Genomic DNA, 18706 nt, shown 5'->3' with positions numbered 1-18706 from the left:
GTGGAAGCAGGTATATCGCAGGCCTCAATCATTTTTTTTGTGGAAGCAGATATCTCACAGGCCTCAATCAATATTTGGTGGATGCAAGTATATCAATCCCCTAAATAAGTATTTTGTGGAAGCCGGTATATTGTAGGCCTCAAACAATATTTGATGGAAACAGGAATATCAAACCCCTTAATCAGTATTTTGTGGAAGCAGGTATATCGCAGGCCTCAATCAATAATTTGTGGAAGCAGGGATATCAAACCCCATAATCAGTATTTTGTGGAAGCAGCCTGCAGGTATCTCGCAGGCCTTAATCAATATTTTGTGGAAGCAGGCATATCAATCCCCTTAATCAGTATTTTGTGGAAGCAGGTATATCGCTGCCCTCAATCAGTATTTTGTGGTAGCAGGTATATCTCAGGCCTTAATCAGTATTTTGTGGAAGCAGGTATATCATTCACCTTAATCAGCATTTTATGGAAGCAGGTATATCGCAGGCCTCAATCAATAATTTGTGGAAGCAGGGATATCAAACCCCTTAATCAATATTTTGTGAAAGCAGGAATATCGCAGGCCTCAATCAATATTTTGTGGAAGCAAGTATATCAAACCCCATAATCATTATTTTGTGGAAGCAGGTATATTGCAGGCCTCAATCAATAATTTGTAAAAGCAGGTATATTAAACCCTTAATCAGTTTTTTGTTGAAGCAGCCTGCAGGTATCTCGCAGACCTCAATCAATTTTTTTTGGAAGCAGGTATATCAATCCCCTTTAATCATTTTTTTGTGGACGCAGGTATATCACAGGCCTCAAACAGTATTTTGTAGAAGCAGTTATATCAATCCCCTTAATCAGTATTTTGTGGAAGCAGGTATCACGCAGGCCTCAATCAATATTTGGTGGAAGCAGGTATATCAATCCCCTTAATCAGTATTTTGTGGAAGCAGGTATATCGTAGGCCTCAATCAATATTTGGTGGAAACAGGTATATCAAACCCCTTAATCAGTATTTTTTTGGAAGCAGGTATATCGCAGGCCTCAATCAATATTTGGTGGAAACAGGTATATAAATTCCCTTAATCAGTATTTTTGGGAAGCAGGAATATCGCAGCCCTCAATTAGTATTTTGTGGAAGCAGGTATCTTGTAGGCCTCAATCAATATTTGGTGGAAACAGTTATATCGAACCCCTTAATCAATATTTTGTGGAAGCAGGTATATTGCAGCCCTCAATCAGTATTTTGTGGAAGCAGGTATATCAATCCCCTTAATCAGTATTTTGTCGAAGCAGGTATATCGCAGGCCTTAATCAATATTTGGTGGAAGCAGGTATATTAAACCCCTTAATCAGTATTTTGTGGAAGCAGGTATAATGCGCCCCTAAATCAATATTTGGTCGAAGCAGGTATATCAAATCTCTTAAACAGCATTTTGTGGAAGCTGGTATATCATACCCCTCAATTATTTATTTTGCCACAACAGTTATATCACACCACCCTGTTTATTTGGTGCAATAGGTATATCGCAGAAAACCAAACTTGAATGTTCAATACTGATTCGATACTCACGTAGAAAATTCCTGCTATATATTAATATACATCTAAAGTGTAACAAATATTGATCATGATGGACCAAAAGAACACAGACATATATAAATGTATGCAGAAGGGAAGACGAGTAATGTGCGCTAGGGGGGTAAAAAAATCACTAATATGTCCCTAAGTAATGCGTGGGGTGGCCTGTGGTCCTAAGCCTGTGCTATCTCACCCTCGAAATGCCCTAAATATTCCCGACGCGTTTCCCCAGTAACTGGTTTATCAGGCGAAAAAATGGGGCAAAAAGTGAAAAGTACTAAACAAATTGGTCCAGAAAAAACTACTCAGTAACAAACTGATAATAAAACCATAAAAAGCTAACAATACAGTAAAATCTGGTTGTTAATACATTAAATATCCAAAGCATCTATTTGAACACACATCAATCAATACACGTGATCAGGCCTAAAACTCAAGAAACATTGATTGCAACAGTTCCCAATTCTCAAAAATTGGGTAATAACCCAGTAGACCGTGTTGATGCTAATCCATAGGCAGTTAATACGCATCCGTGAGACAATCAATTGATAGTTTCAGACATCAATACTCAAAACTATACACATAAAATTGATAGCCGGCACAAGACAAATAGAGAAACCCTCAGGTATAGATGTATACAATGCCAGATTACCTGAGGTATGGTCAACAGAGCCTCAATCAATTAAGCCTGGTACATAATTAATCGCTGATCTCAATCAGTATTTTGTGGAAGAAGGTATATCACACCCCTCAATCCGTTTTTTGGGGGGCAACAGGTATAACACACCTGTTGCAAATAGTTGTTCTAATAGCGCTTGTCCCTCTATATAGCTGCAGTATCACAGCAGAACCGCACACAACTGCATGCACAATACAAATGCACTATATACTTTCTATGTTAGAAAGTATATTATAGGTATATCACACCCTCAATCAGTTTTTTGGGGGGGCAACAAGTATATCACACCCGTTGTGATTAGTTGTTCCAATAGCGTTTCTCCCTCTTTATAGCTGCGGTATCGCAGCTGAAATGCAAACAACTCCTGCACAATGCAAATGCACTATAATATACTTTCTATGTTAGTATATTATAAGTATATCACACCCCTCAGTATATCACACCTATCGATAGCACACCTATACCAGTCCTTAAAAGGACTTTTGTGGCCCTATTAGCTAGTGTTTGGTGTCCCTGCTCCACAAAAGCAACCTCTCCCTACAATGGCAAAACACAAAATGAAAAAATGGCACAGATCGGGTTCTGTGATAGGGTGGGGGTATGTCCATGTGCTGAAATGTCTCAATTGGCTGTCCTGTCCCACCTGATGGATGTGTCATGGGTCAAAGTTCGGCGCAATCAAAATAATATGGTGCCGGCGGACATCGCCATATGTTCGTATGTTTGGCGAATCGCGATCACGCAAAGTTCACCGTGAAACAACCGCCGGGCGAACCACAAGGCCACCATCTGTATTTATTTCTGCTGAAAGTGTTTACTGGCCTATTTTAGTACAAAAAGAAAAATATATTCTCAGTTCACATCAGCGGTTATATGTCTTTAAAGGATGGGTGGGAGTCAGCAGGGTGGCAGCAGTGGAGGCCGGGAGCCAAACGTGCCTGGGGTAGAGAACCTGCTTCGCAGCAGCCTACCTACCTGGGAAGTAGTGGTGCAGGGGTTCACGGAAGTAGCGGCGGTAGCAGTCAGTGCGGCAGTTATATGTGGTAAAATCTTTTACAAGTATTTCATGATAAATCTGCAGCATGTGTGGCTTCTACACACATTCAAAATAATCCTTCCCGGGTGACCAGGACGCTCCATGACCAGGAGCTGCTGTCGAGAGCAGAGGTTCATTTCTGAGACGTCCATATAGTGTGGGGGGAATCCGAAGACTCTTTCCATCTCCGCGCTCCGTTATATGTGGTAAAATCTTTATTTAAGTATTTTGGTGCAAAAAAAAATAGTATTCCTGCGTTCAGCGCTGCACTTATATGCAGTAAAATCTTTTGTGAATTATTTCGGTGGAAAAACGAATTTCATTCAGCGTTCAGCGCTGCAGTTATATGTGGTAAAATCTTTTGTAACTTATTTTGTGGAAAAAAAATGTATTCAGCGTTAAGCGCTGCACTTATATGCAGTCAAATATTTTTTTAATTATTTCAGTGGAAAAACAAATTTAATTTAGCATTCAGCTCTGCAGTTCTATGTGGTAAAATCTTTTGTGATTTATTTCGGTGGAAAAACTAATTTCATTCACCGTTCAGCGCTGCAGTTATATGTGGTAAAATCTTTTGTAACTTATTTTGTGGAAAAAAAATGTATTCAGCGTTAAGCGCTGCACTTATATGCAGTCAAATATTTTTTTAATTATTTCAGTGGAAAAACAAATTTAATTTAGCATTCAGCTCTGCAGTTCTATGTGGTAAAATCTTTTGTGATTTATTTCGGTGGAAAAACTAATTTCATTCACCGTTCAGCGCTGCAGTTATATGTGGTAAAATCTCCATTAACTTCCTCCTCTCCTCATTTTCATCCTCAAAACACTCACTGAATTGATCCCCCCCCCCAGCTATATATATAAGTAGTGTCAGCACCACCTAGGGGCGAATAAAGGTAAATGACACTGCCAGCCTGTTAAAGAGAATTACAGCATGATACCATAATACATTTGATATGACATTTAGCAAGAGTTTAAAGTGCCCACATATAGCACATAGTGGGACACTGCATCAAGATGAATCAGGCGTGGATCAGCCAGGATTTACACACACCGATGCTTGATGCATCAGACTAGATCATCCATGGTGCCACACCAACAATTTGACAAAAGAGATCGGTTTCTTCTAGCTACCTGCCTCAGCTACTATTCTGATGCTGTTACCCGCCTGATGCCACACATCTGATGCCAAATGCTCCTTCTTTTACCCACCATCTTCAGCGGGTACTGGTATTGCCACCAACCTCCACAGTATGTCACCTTGCCTCTGTGGCCTCCTGATGCTGCCACCACCTCCAGGCTCTGTCATTGTGCCGCTCTGTGGTCTCCTTATGCTGCTGCTACCTCGAGACTCTATCATTGTGCCACTCTGTGGCCTCCTCCTGATGCTGCTGCCGCCACCTGCAGACTCTGCCATTGTGCCACTCTGTGGCCTCCTCATATTGCTTCCACCTCCAGACCCTGTCATTGGGCCACTCTGTGGTCTCCTCATGCTGCTTCCACCTCACCACTATGTCATAGGTCCACTCTGTGGACTTCTCATGCTGTTCCCACCCTCCCCACTTCATAACTGGTTCACTATTTTGGCTTTTGGCCTGGCTAACATGATAATTTATTTGACACTTCTTCTGATCTGTCAAAAGGAAGGAAAAATGAGACACACAACGGATCCTGTCTGTGTAGCAGCTGTAAGGCCTGTATGATACCATCAGAATTGGCTTATGATTTGGTAGCCAAAAGCAGGAGTGGGTAGAAAACACAGAAGACATGCAAATATTCCATTCACGTGTCATCTCTGTTTTAGATCCACTTAGGTTTGTTTTGGCCTTTAGCAATACTGATGGATTATTGAGCAAATGCTGACCGAGTGAAGGCTTATGCTCCACAGACAGGATCATTTTTTTCTGGGTAATTGCTCTGACAGATAAGAGAATGCGGAAAATTAATCAGTGATGTCAACACATACTTACTGCTGACACCCTCTCCACTCTGTTGGGGGCCTCTACTTGTATAAGTGTTTAATAGAATAGGTTTTGTAGACATCTATGTGGAATCAGCTGATGACGGTGTAAAAAGAGTGAGCTTCTTCTTGACACTAACATCTACCTGTAAGGCTGAGTTGATACTTGAGTTATTTGGTCAGTTTTGGCCCAGTGACCGCCCAAATAAGTGAAGTATGCAGTGATTCTAAGAGCGACGCCTGTCATCTGCATGTCATATAGACTCACAGTATTATTTCACTACCAAAGCGTGTTACTGCAAGGCACAGTGTTCTACACCACTATAAAGGCTCTCAGCAGCCAGGAAATAGCAGTTTATAATGAGATTTGCCGCAAATAAATTCGGATCAAAGCAAATATTTCAAAAAAATTCGGCGAACTGGCCGAATAGAATTTTTGAAAAATTCACTTATCTCTAGTAGTTACGCCTCTGCTTAGAGATGTTGTGAGACATGATTGACACTACCATACAGTCAGGATGAAAAACATTTTCATTAAGATATAATCAAAGCAAGAAAAAAAGCCATATTCTTCAAAGGCCAAGTGTCCTGTTACCCTTTGTAGTGTCTAAAAAAACAAGATAAATACAGGATATGAACGCTAATCCTATTTATGAACTCCAGGTAGATTCTAATAGAGATGCTCCAAGACTCACTGTTGTCAGATACAGCAACAGAAATGTAAGATTTGTGCTACTTTCCCCATAAACAACTTTTATATCCAATTAAATGTAGGTAGTTTATTTGACCCAATAAATAATTTGGTCTTTGGAACAGAAACCTCTATGTCCAGAGCACACTGAAATATATTATGTGGTTGAGCAAATATTTTGTCATTAATGCTGTCAGTCATTATGAAAGCAGCATCAGCATTTAATTCACCAGCAATCACAGGTCAATTGAATGGACAGGCTCATTATCTATAAAGAATTTAGACCCCTTTGTGAATGAAGCATCTTCTGAATTTCTTACTTGTAGCCCAGGGGTACTGACTCTTATTGGAGTGATCCATCCTAGATACAGAGTCCTACAGGTAATGATCCATGAGGAAAAGGATGCAAAGTAGCTTTCCTCTAAAAGGCCAATGTTTTAAAGCTCTCTTATGAGTCAGAAATTTACTTTGGCACTAGCAAGGCATCTTTCTTCCTTCTGGAAGAGAGCTAATTGGCATATTTTTTTCTCATGAAGCATTGCCTGTGCAGATCCACACCTTAGTTGAATCTAGTACCCCACAGAGAAGGCATCTCATCTAACCAGTACCCTACTTTGTACTAATGAGGAGCAGGAACCCTGAAACAGCTGCCTGCAGATGGTTGAATGATTTGGCTGATGTTTCGAGGCTCTGTGGGTCTGATATTGACTTACATGGTAGCCACATGCAACATCAATTATTTAAAAGTTAAAGGATAACTGTCATATTTTCATAAAAAAAAATATTTTAGCTTGTGATACTGCAACAGCAGCATTATGCATAAGGCAATCTTAAGTTTCTTCACTTACCACTGCTTTCCTTGAGTTTTCCCCTTAGTTACAGCTGTTTTGAATCCTACATTATGAGGATCTTCTAAAGATGGCTCCTATGCCAGTTCTCTGAGGCCAAAACTGCATTCCCTCAGGACACATACAAACTATCTATAGCCAGCAGCTCCCTGCCAGCCAATCAGATTGAATTACTGAGAGACACGCCTCCTCACTCTGAAGCCTAATGCAGGCATGCAGTGTGAAGGACCACCTCTCTGTCTTCCTAGCTGGAGACAGATGAGCCATAGCAACGGTCTTTTAAGGGAGCAGTGGAAAGGGACAGGAGACATGGCGTATACATAACATTTGGTAGTTTCAGGTGGCAAGCTAAAGTTGACCGCCCAAACAGCTTTATTCCTAAAAGGTTTTTTCTTGGTGAGGTAACCACTTCAAAGTAACCATTTAAGTGGTCTTCTATTCTATTTTTTAATATAATGGACATTTTTTCTGTACACAAAGCAAAAAGCTATTCAGAGAGAGAGAGAGAGAGAGAGAGAGAGAGAGAGAGAGCAATATCAAAGGGTTTCTCCGGGAATTAAGAAAATTAAAATACATAACGCAATTTTCCCAATTTTTTTTAAACTTTAGAGATTGCAATGCACTGTACACATTAAAAAATAAAGGCTTTGTAGTCACCAATCAATAATGAATTGTAAATCAGTCATATCAAACAGTAATAGTCCTTTCTAACAATTGCCATACCGTGAATTTGTTTTTAAATCATTTTAATGGTGTCTTAGAAACCATGTAGTTGACATTTTCTAGTGATTTCATATACTAAAAAAACCTCTTACAGTACTTATGTATTTTCTGCCGCCATATTCTGCAGCACTTTACCGGGATTGTCATCGCTCAATCCCTGTCCACAGGGGACTAACAATCTCATTTCTATATCTTAAACACAAACACATACACAAACACATACACTAGTGGCAATTTGTACTGGAAGCAATGTGTCTACTGTATCTGCATGTTTTTTTGGAGTTTGCCGGGGAATGCATGCAAACATAGAGACAGACTCCATGAGATGTTGGTTCATATTTCAGAGCAAATAGATTGTTGCGGAAATGTACAGATTGCTGGAATTAATAGTCTGAGATTTAGCAAACTTTACCCGTTTGCTATCGGTCTCTTAGTACCATATCTCTGGAAATGATGCCGTGTTTATTTCTACCAGATCATTGTGCTGGTGCTAAGTAAGGGAGTTTATGGAGCGGACATGGTACATATTCCTCTTGCTAATTGCATCGCTCGGAATTGCTGAATCATCTTTCTCTCTCTTTTGCTCACTTTAATTATACAGCTCACTGTAAAGTTTAGAAATGCATATTCAGAATTGAAAATGTTACCTTATATAAGATCACAGCAGTATAGAGCACTGAGAAGATGATCATTTTCTTGATGTATTTCTCAGAAGACATGCTCGCTGAAAAATAAGCCTAAGATAAAGAGCAACGTTTATTACTATTTCGCCCCATAAACAGAATTGCTAATGCATTTTATAATCCCATAGATTTAAGACAGATAATAAAGAGCATACATTTCACATCTTCTAAAGCAGCTGGAATATTGATTTATTCTGGAAGCAATATGGAGTTCAAATTTACCTTTAGATTGCTTTGCACAGAATTAGAAGCCACATGAACAGAGTATTTATGCTGTAATGTACATTCAGATGCAGCAGAGTTGAATTTGTCAATGTTGCAGAGTCTCATTTGGCACAACTTGTGCGAAAACCAAGCTATGTCTCAGGGTCCACAATTATTGCTCTATTTGTTCAAATTACATGTCCTGCTGTATTACATTTCTAAGCATTTAAATTCATTTGTATTGAAAGCAGGAGACAATGCTAACTGCTTTATTACTTTCTTATATGAACCCCTTATGCCGTGCATGTACGGCTGGGGATGCTGTGCCAGATCGCATTCCACCGTACATGCACGGCATTCATTTAAATGCTCCCCGGCTGAGATTGTGCGCCTGAAGCTCCACTTACCCCACTGTGTCGGTGACCGAACATCTCCTGCTTGACGGGCAGGGACCAATCAGCTGTGGTCCCGGCCTCAGATCACTGTGATACATCTGTTCCCCATTGCAGACAAAAAATGTATTTTGTTTGACTATAATGGGGACGGTGGTGGAGCTCCGGCGCAGCGCAGCACGGCAGTGCACGGTAGAGGCTGCTGGACTAAAAAGTCGGACATGCAGTACTTTTAGTCCTGCGGCCTTTCGCAGTGCACTGCCGTGCTGCGCCGGAGCTCCGCCCCCATCCCCATTATAGTCAAGGGGGACGGAGCAGCAGTCCGGCGGCACAGAGAAATAGCGGCAGGACGGATCCGACAGGGTGAACAGCCTGTCGGATCCGTCCTGCCGCTAGTGTGAAAGTAGCCTTACTTTCCTGGTTAGTATTAGTTGTTAAAGTTACATAATGTCTCAACGGGTGTACAGCGCTGAGGAGGCTTATGCCATACTAGCCTCAGAGTCTGACTGACAGTGGAGAAGAAGAACCTTTTCTTATGCATACCTCTTCTTCTGATTCATCAATTGACGAATCCAATTTACGAATCCTCTCACAGAAGCACTAGAGTTAGCAGCGAATCAGCCTTTACAAATGACCCCAGATGGACTTCTGCTAATAACTTTGTATCTCAGGTGCCGGACTTTACGGCCACTACAGGCATTTATGTGAACACTGAGAAAGCTTATTTTTTCCACCTTATTTTTTTTCTGATGAATTGATAGACAGTGGTGGAGCAAACTAATCTTTATGCCAATCAATTTTTAGCTTCCCACCCCAATTCATACTATGCAAGACCCCTTCAGTGGACTCCCACGGCCCCTGTGCAAATTTGGGGGTCTAAAACTTAATATGGGGATATTTAAAAAACCATCACTATGGTCACATTGGTGTAATGACCTTTTACATCACACACCAATATACTGCACCATTATGCCCAGGGACCGATTCAAAGTTCTCCTGAAATTTCTACATTGTAACAATAATGCAGATTGTCCACCCCCTAATGATCCTGGATATGATCGTTTATACAACATCCGGCCCATTATAGATTATTATAATCTCAAGTGTTCCCAGGTATACACCACCCAAAAGCATCTGTCCATTGATGAATCCCTTGTGCACTTCAAGGGCAGACTGCATTTTTGCCAATACCTGCCCAACAAATGGGCCAGATATGGCATCAAAATCTACAAATTATGTGAAAGCCAAAGTGGCTATACACATAAATTCTGAGTTTACGAGGGAAAAGATTAAAAATTTGAACCCCTAGAGTGCCCCCTGTCCTTGGAATAGCAGGCAAAATAGTATGCAACTTGATTCACCCCCTGCCCCCGGCTAGGTCAAGGGTACAACTTGTACCTTGACAACTTCTACACAAGTGTCCCACTACTGAAATGCCCGTTTTCCAGAGACACTGTTGCATGCAGAACTAATGAAACCAAAAACATCTGCCTAAAAATGTTATAGACAGTTTGCAGTGATAACATGTTGCTTGTTAAGTACAAAGACAAGCGTGACGTCTTTGTACTTACTACTATACATGCTGACAGGTCCACCCATGTCCCAGTTCGTGGATCCACAGAATCAGTCCCCAAACCTGTATGCATCCAGAACCATAATAAGTTTATGGGAGGGGTGGATATGTCAGACGAGGTACTGCAACCATACACTGCCGTCTGCAAAACTTAGGCATGGTATAAAAAAATTGTCATTGCACCTGACGCAAATAGCCCTCTATAATGCTTTTGTAATATACAAAAGTGCAGGAAGCAAAGGAAAATTCCTGCACTTTCAAGAAAAAGTAATAAAGACCTTTTTATTCGGGGAACAGGAAGGGGGAGGGAGCAGGGCCTCTGGAAGTGAGAGAAGAATAATACGAGGACATTTCCCTGGGGTAGTTCTCCCACAGAGACATGGAGAAAGCCACAAAGGGTATGCTCCAGAAATGGAATCAGGAAGGACACAATACATCATTGTGAGACGTTCTCCTCAAAGCCGGGACTTTGCATAAAAGATTGTTTTAGAATCTACCAGACCTCTGTTGACTATAACTAAACCCCCTTTGATCATTTTATCAATCACCCCCTTGAAACTGTATGCTGGTAAAAATTCTAATTCCCCTTTTCTCCACATTTTAATTGGCATTCTAATAAAACTCATAACAAAGCTAAAAATTCTCATTACAACCCTAGATAAATAGCTTGACGGGTGTTGTTTTATAAAAGGGGACTAGAAATTTGTATGTTCTGGTAACTCAGAGCCTCTGACAATATACTCTTTGATATCATCTGAGACCCTTTTTTCTTTTAGCTGCTATATTTAGCGACTATGTCCTACCATATAAAGCTTTTACATCAATATTAGGGTTTTTGCGGGTATCGAAATATTGATACCCAATTGATACTTTTGACATTTATTGATACTAGGCTGCCCTACTGCGCAGCCTAGCATCACATAACATGAGCGTGCTGCTGTCAGCACGCTCATGTTCCCTCAGCAGCACAGGGGAGAAGGAGTCAGTCTTTCCCTCCCCCCTGTGCCGTCGCTGCTGCCAATAAGAAGAGAAACGGGAGGAGGAGAGGCGGGCGTACTGCGCCACCAATGATAGTAGAGGACCTTTCATGGGTCCAAACACTGTAAACTAACTGTCAGGATATGTAGAGCTGCGCCCAACTGAACTTATTATTATTCCTGGTCTCCACTCCATTTGCCCGATGTGGCCTACGGTATATTCTCCAGCTCTGTATGCTAATTGCTAGCATCGGAGCAATGGGGAGGAGGCTGCCCTTTTTCTCAATGGGAGTTCCTTCAGTGGCTGTAGCGAGATCCAATCAAAGCGCAGAGTGTCACAGCCAGGGAAAAACAACTTCTCACCTGGGAGAAGGAACGCCCATTGAGAAAAAGGGCAGTCTCCTCCCCATTGCTCCGATGCTAGCAATTAGCATACAGGATGGGAGAATATACCGGGGGCCACATCGGGTGAATGGAGCGGCACCCAGGAATAATAGTAAGTTCAGTGAGATCCCTGGGCGCCTCTCTACATATCCTGATAGTTTGCAATGTTTGGACCCATGAAAGGTCCTCTTTAACCTTAAATGCAGAATCACATAGCTGGCACCCTGCCTCTGACAGGGAGCTGCGATCAGCGGCAGTTAACGATGGCACCTGAGGGGTTAACTGCCGCTGATCTGCTGCCGGCACCCGCCTCCTGTATTAAAGGTTAATTATCATTGGTGGTGCAGTGTGCCCGCCCCCCCTCCCCAGTATCAAAATCATTGGTGGCGCAGTGCGCCACCCCCCCCCCAGTATTAAAAACATTGGTGTCACTATGGGGTCACTTCTTGGGGGTTTCCACTGTAGGGGTATTTCAGGGTGTTCTCAATTGCGACATGGCACCTGAAAATTATTCCAGTGAAATCTGCCCTCCAGAAGCCATATCGTGCTCCATCTGTTCTAAGCTCTGCTGTACACCTATATAGCAGTTGACAACTACATATGGGGTGTTTCTGTACACTGCAGAATAAGGGTATTGAGTTTAGTTTGGCTGTTAACCCTTGTTGTGTTACAGGAAAGAATTTATTAAAATGGAAAATCAAAAATGTCATCTCCATTTTCCTTTAATTCTTGTGGAACACCTAAAGGGTTAACAAAGTTTGCAAAATCAATTTTGAATAACTTGAGGGATGTAGTTTCTAAAATGTGGTCATTTTTGGGTGGTTTCTACTACGTGCCTTACACATGAATGTGTGCACTCTGTGGTCGTATTTCGGACTGCATTACACGGGCACTGTTCTGTGTGCAAGCCGCATCACGGATGTGGACCCAATCACTTCAAAGGGTCCGAAAATCCGTAGATGCGGAAGGGTGCGGAACAGCAGCACAGAACTAAATCCTACAGATGCACTACGGAGTGCTTCCGTGGGGTTTCCTCCCGTACTTCCGTTCCGCAAAAAGATAGAACATGTCCTATCTTTTTGCTGAACGGCTGGATCGCGGACTCATTAAAGTGAACATTTTTAAAATAATGCCAACATAAAGTAGACACATGGGAAATGTAAAGTAATAACTATTTTGTGAGGTATCACTATCTGCCTTAAAAGCAGAGAAATTAAAGTTTTAAAAATTACAAATTTTTCCAAATCTTCTGTACATTTTTGGATTTTTTTAATAAGTAAAGGTGATACATATTGACTCAAATTTACCGCTAACATAAAGTACAATGTGTCACAAGAAAACCATCTCGGAATGGCTTAGATAAGTAAAAGCATTCCAAAGTTATTACCACATAAAGTGACATATGTCAGATTTGCAAAAATCAGTCTGGTCACAAAGGTGCAAAATGGCCTGGTCATTAAGGGGTTAATACTGAACTACATTTCCCAGCATGCCCTGTAAACAAAATAAGAAGAAAAAAAAACACACACACACACATTGTTATAGAACTCCCCTTCAAAAGGGATTGTGGCAAGTTTAAAGCTTATTTCTTATACACAGGATAGGTGACAACTATCTGATCGGTTGGGGTCCGACTGCTGGGACCCACACTATCCCAGTGAATAGTTGTCCTGTTCCCTAATCCTGTCGAGCCTATGCACTGCTGCTCCAATCATTCTCTATTGGACTGCCAGAGATAGGTGGCAGTAAAAGGAATGAAAACATGATAACTTGCTTATTGAGATTGCCAGGGAAACGTGGAAAAAGACATTTTGGGTGGATTAAGTGATAGACAGTATGCCTCTAAGCCTTTGTAGCTAGTGATTGGGACAGTTAGAGATCTGTCTACTGTTCTATCAATGCCAGCAATACAGATCAATGTCAAATATACAGCACCTGAACAATTAACTATGCAACAGTCACACAGCAGGACCACATAGCATACAGGTAAATAGCATTAGTAAGAATTCAGGCCTAAGGCATTGAAGGTTATTGTGTGCATCTCTGCTGGTCTTAAGCAGTGAGGGGGTTAATGTAAAAATTCCTGGAGGTCTAGTGCAGTTAAGGGGTTGCTGTCAGTATCCCTGGTGGTCTAGGGTAGTGAAAAGCGTTAATATCAACATCCCTGGTGGTGTAGGACTGTGAAGGGGTTAGTGTCAGTATCTCTGGTAGTTTAGAGTAGTGAAAAGCGTTAGTGTCAACATCCCTGGTGGTGTAGGACTGTGAAGGGGTTAGTGTCAATATCTCTGGTAGTTTAGAGTAGTGAAAAGCGTTAGTGTCAACATCCCTGGTGGTGTAGGACTGTGAAGGGGTTAGTGTCAGTATCTCTGATAGTTTAGAGTAGTGAAAAGCGTTAGTGTCAACATCCCTGGTGGTGTAGGACTGTGAAGGGGTTAGTGTCAATATCTCTGGTAGTTTAGAGTAGTGAAAAGCGTTAGTGTCAACATCCCTGGTGGTGTAGGACTGTGAAGGGGTTAGTGTCAGTATCTCTGGTAGTTTAGAGTAGTGAAAAGCGTTAGTGTCAACATCCCTGGTGGTGTAGGACTGTGAAGGGGTTAGTGTCAATATCTCTGGTAGTTTAGAGTAGTGAAAAGTGTTAGTGTCAACATCCCTGGTGGTGTAGGACTGTGAAGGGGTTAGTGTCAGTATCTCTGATAATTTAGAGTAGTGAAAAGCGTTAGTGTCAACATCCCTGGTGGTGTAGGACTGTGAAGGGGTTAGTGTCAATATCTCTGGTAGTTTAGAGTAGTAAAAAGCGTTAGTGTCAACATCCCTGGTGGTGTAGGACTGTGAAGGGGTTAGTGTCAGTATCTCTGATAGTTTAGAGTAGTGAAAAGCGTTAGTGTCAACATCCCTGGTGGTGTAGGACTGTGAAGGGGTTAGTGTCAATATCTCTGGAAGTCTGTGGTAGTGAAAAGCGTTAGTGTCAACATCCCTGGTGGTGTAGGACTGTGAAGGGGTTAGTGTCAGTATCTCTGATAGTTTAGAGTAGTGAAAAGCGTTAGTGTCAACATCCCTGGTGGTGTAGGACTGTGAAGGGGTTAGTGTCAATATCTCTGGTAGTTTAGAGTAGTGAAAAGCGTTAGTGTCAACATCCCTGGTGGTGTAGTACTGTGAAGGGGTTAGTGTCAGTATCTCTGGTAGTTTAGAGTAGTGAAAAGCGTTAGTGTCAACATCCCTGGTGGTGTAGGACTGTGAAGGGGTTAGTGTCAATATCTCTGGTAGTTTAGAGTAGTGAAAAGCGTTAGTGTCAACATCCCTGGTGGTGTAGGACTGTGAAGGGGTTAGTGTCAGTATCTCTGATAGTTTAGTGTAGTGAAAAGGTTAGTCTCAACATCCCTGGTGGTGTAGGACTGTGAAGGGGTTAGTGTCAATATCTCTGGAAGTCTGTGGTAGTGAAAAACGTTAGTGTCAACATCCCTGGTGGTGTAGGACTGTGAAGGGGTTAGTGTCAATATCTCTGGAAGTCTGTGGTAGTGAAAAGCGTTAGTGTCAACATCCCTGGTGGTGTAGGACTGTGAAGGGGTTAGTGTCAATATCTCTGGAAGTCTGTGGTAGTGAAAAGCGTTAGTGTCAACATCCCTGGTGGTGTAGGACTGTGAAGGGGTTAGTGTCAATATCTCTGGAAGTCTGTGGTAGTGAAAAGCGTTAGTGTCAACATCCCTGGTGGTGTAGGACTGTGAAGGGGTTAGTGTCAGTATCTCTGGTAGTTTAGAGTAGTGAAAAGCGTTAGTGTCAACATCCCTGGTGGTGTAGGACTGTGAAGGGGTTAGTGTCAGTATCTCTGGAAGTCTGTGGTAGTGAAAAGCGTTAGTGTCAACATCCCTGGTGGTGTAGGACTGTGAAGGGGTTAGTGTCAGTATCTCTGGTAGTTTAGAGTAGTGAAAAGCGTTAGTGTCAACATCCCTGGTGGTGTAGGGCAGTAAAAAAGTTAATGTCAGTACCTGATGGTCTAAGCACAGGGATCAGAAACCTCTGGCACTCCAGACGTTGTGAAACTACAACTCCCAGTATGCTCCATTCACTTCTGTGGGAGTCCTAAGACTAGCCAAACAAGTTTGCATGCTGGGAGTTGTAGTTTCACAACAGCTGGAGCGCCGGAGGTTGCTGACCCCCAGTCTAGCACATTGAGAGGGTTCATGGCAGTTGTTTGGTGGCTTAGGGTAGTGAAGAATAACTTAGAAAGGTGATATACAATCTGTATTAGACATCAAGCAGGATTCACAAGTGACTTCAATGCCAGGGCTGCACAGAGACTTTTTGTAGAGCTGCTGTAAGTAATAATATAAAGGCAGACTAGATGGACCATATGGCCCTTTTTTGCTGCTGTCAGACTTCAATGTTCTTATGACTTTAATTATTGAGTGGCAGCTGCAGATTATATATTGCGGGATGTGTTTCTTTGGACTGCAGCTGTAACTTGATAAATGTTAAAATCAATCAGCAATGCTACAAAAAGTCTTTGTGCAGCTCAGACCTTAAGGGTTATGGAAGCCTTCACATCACATGTTTTGGGATTTCATCTCTGATAAGATCATTTTGTAATTGTTTTTAATTAAACATTCTCAACCATTTGTCTTCAGCAGCCACCATGTGTTTCCACACGTTGCAAACTGCTAAGAGCGAAATCCATCAGATGGGCTATATGACAACTTACTCTGTAGCCCTTATCTCTCGTCTACTGAAGCATCTTTGAAGGTGACATCTTTACAAGCAAATAAATAAAAAAAACTCAAATAAAAATATGTCAGTTTAATAAAAGATTGTCCAGGAGAAAAATATCGCCACTGCGACTGCATAAAATGACTTAAATTACTTATCACAGTATGAAAAATAAAGCTTTCAACTCTGCTACATCTGTATGTCTGAGCAAAGCAAATCATTGCATACAGTGTACACATTTATTATCCTTAAATTCATGCATTAAGCAAATCTGGAGTTTAGAGTTAAAGGGGTTATCCAAACTATAAAACATGCCCCCCAATGCACGGGGCCCTGATATAGGTTATAGTTACCCCACAGGCCGCGACAGAGATAAGCCTCCCTAGCCTCACCCGCGATGCTAAGGAGGCTTGTCCCGAAGCGGCCTGCTATTGGCTGTTCCAACTGCCACCATTGGCACCCCACCCCTCCCCCCGCCAGATGTTTTGATCTGTGCGCTATGGATATGCAGCGGCAGCTGTGTGGGGATCAGGAGCAACGTGGGTGCAAGGGAATGGGGTAAGTATAACCTATATCAGGGGCCCGAGCATTGGGGGGTATGTTTTATAGTTTGGATAAACCCTTTAATCTACAGACTACAGTGCATAAATATATTCAGAAACATTGTAAGCATATTTTCAAATAAAAAGGTTACATGTGTGATCTAGATTTGCTAATTTGATAATGTGTGCATTAAAATAATTAGTGCGCAGTATTTCTATTTAAAGGGGTTCTCTGGTTCCATAATTTAAGTTTGCCACAAGCCATATAGGAGACACAGCAAACATATGGAAGAAGGTGCTATGGTGAGATAAGACTTAGGCCTCATGCACACGACAGTATTTTTTCACTGTCCGCAAAACGGGGTTCCGTTGGTCCGTGATCCGTGACCGTTTTTTCGTCCGTGGGTCTTCCTTGTTTTTTGGAGGATCCACGGACATGAAAAATGAAAAAAAAATCTAAGTCAAGTTTGCCATTGAAATGATAGGAAAAAACGGACACGGATAACGGACACGGATCACGGACACGGATGACAATCTTGTGTGCATCCGTGATTTTCACGGACCCATTGACTGGAATGGGTCCGTGAACCGTTGGCCGTGAAAAAAATAGGACAGGTCATATTTTTTTCACGGCCAGGAAAAATGGATCACGGATGCGGCTGCCAAACGGTGCAGTTTCCGATTTTTCCACGGACCCATTGAAAGTCAATGGGTTCGCAAAAAAAACGGAAAACGGCACAACGGCCACGGATGCACACAACGGTCGTGTGCATGAGGCCTTAGGCCTCATGCACACGACCGTTGTGTGCATCCGTGGCCGTTGTGCCGTTTTCCGTTTTTTTTCGCGGACCCATTGACTTTCAATGGGTCCGTGGAAAAATCGGAAAATGCACCGTTTTGCAGCCGAGGCCGTGATCCGTGTATCCTGTCCGTCAAAAAAATAGGACCTGTCCTATTTTTTTGACGGACAACGGTTCACGGACCCATTCAAGTCAATGGGTCCGTGAAAGAACACGGATGCACACAAGATTGGCATCCGTGTCCATGATCCGTGGCCGTAGGTTGCTTTCATACAGACGGATCCGAAGATCCGTCTGCATAAAAGCTTTTTCTGATCTAGGTTTTCACTTCGTGAAAACTCATTTCCGACAGTATATTCTAACACAGAAGCGTTCCCATGGTGATGGGGACGCTTCAGGTTAGAATACACTGCAAACTTGGTACAAGACTGCCCCCTGCTGCCTGGCACCACCCGATCTCTTACAGGGGGATATGATAGCACAATTAACCTCTTCAGGTGGGGCACCTAAAGGGGTTAATTGTACTATCATATTCTCCTGTAAGAGATCAGGGCTTCCAGGCAGCAGGGGGCAGACCCCCCCCTCCCCAGTTTGAATATCGTTGGTGGCACAGTGTGTGCCCATCGCCCCCCCCCTTCCTCCCTCTATAGTTAAAAATCGTTGGGGGCACAGTGTGTGCCCATGGCCCCCCCCCCCTTCCTCCCTCTATAGTTAAAAATCGTTGGTGGCACAGTGTGTGCCCATCGCCCCCCCCTTCCTCCCTCTATAGTTAAAAATAGTTGGGGGCACAGTGTGTGCCCATGGCCCCCCCCCCCTTCCTCCCTCTATAGTTAAAAATCGTTGGTGGCACAGTGTGTGCCCATCGCCCCCCCCCCCCTTCCTCCCTCTATAGTTAAAAATCATACTTACCTGCTTGCTGCTGCGATGTCTGTGACCGGCCGGGAGCTCCT

The 18706-nt window shown here is 42.5% G+C and overlaps 1 protein-coding gene across 1 annotated transcript in view; it reads right to left on the bottom strand.

The window, feature by feature from the left end:
• LAPTM5 (lysosomal protein transmembrane 5) overlaps nt 1-18706 on the bottom strand; it is a 119863-nt gene that overhangs the window by 27224 nt on the left and 73933 nt on the right. The window contains exon 7 of the mRNA XM_044285203.1: nt 8148-8237. Coding sequence (XP_044141138.1) covers nt 8148-8237 — 90 coding nt within the window. The remainder of the gene's footprint in view (nt 1-8147; nt 8238-18706) is intronic.

This window comes from Bufo gargarizans, chromosome 3, assembly GCF_014858855.1.
Source record: "Bufo gargarizans isolate SCDJY-AF-19 chromosome 3, ASM1485885v1, whole genome shotgun sequence".
Taxonomy (NCBI): Eukaryota; Metazoa; Chordata; class Amphibia; order Anura; family Bufonidae; genus Bufo; species Bufo gargarizans.
The sequence above is the reverse complement of the archived record's forward strand: the minus strand, read 5'-3'. Positions and strand labels throughout refer to the sequence as shown.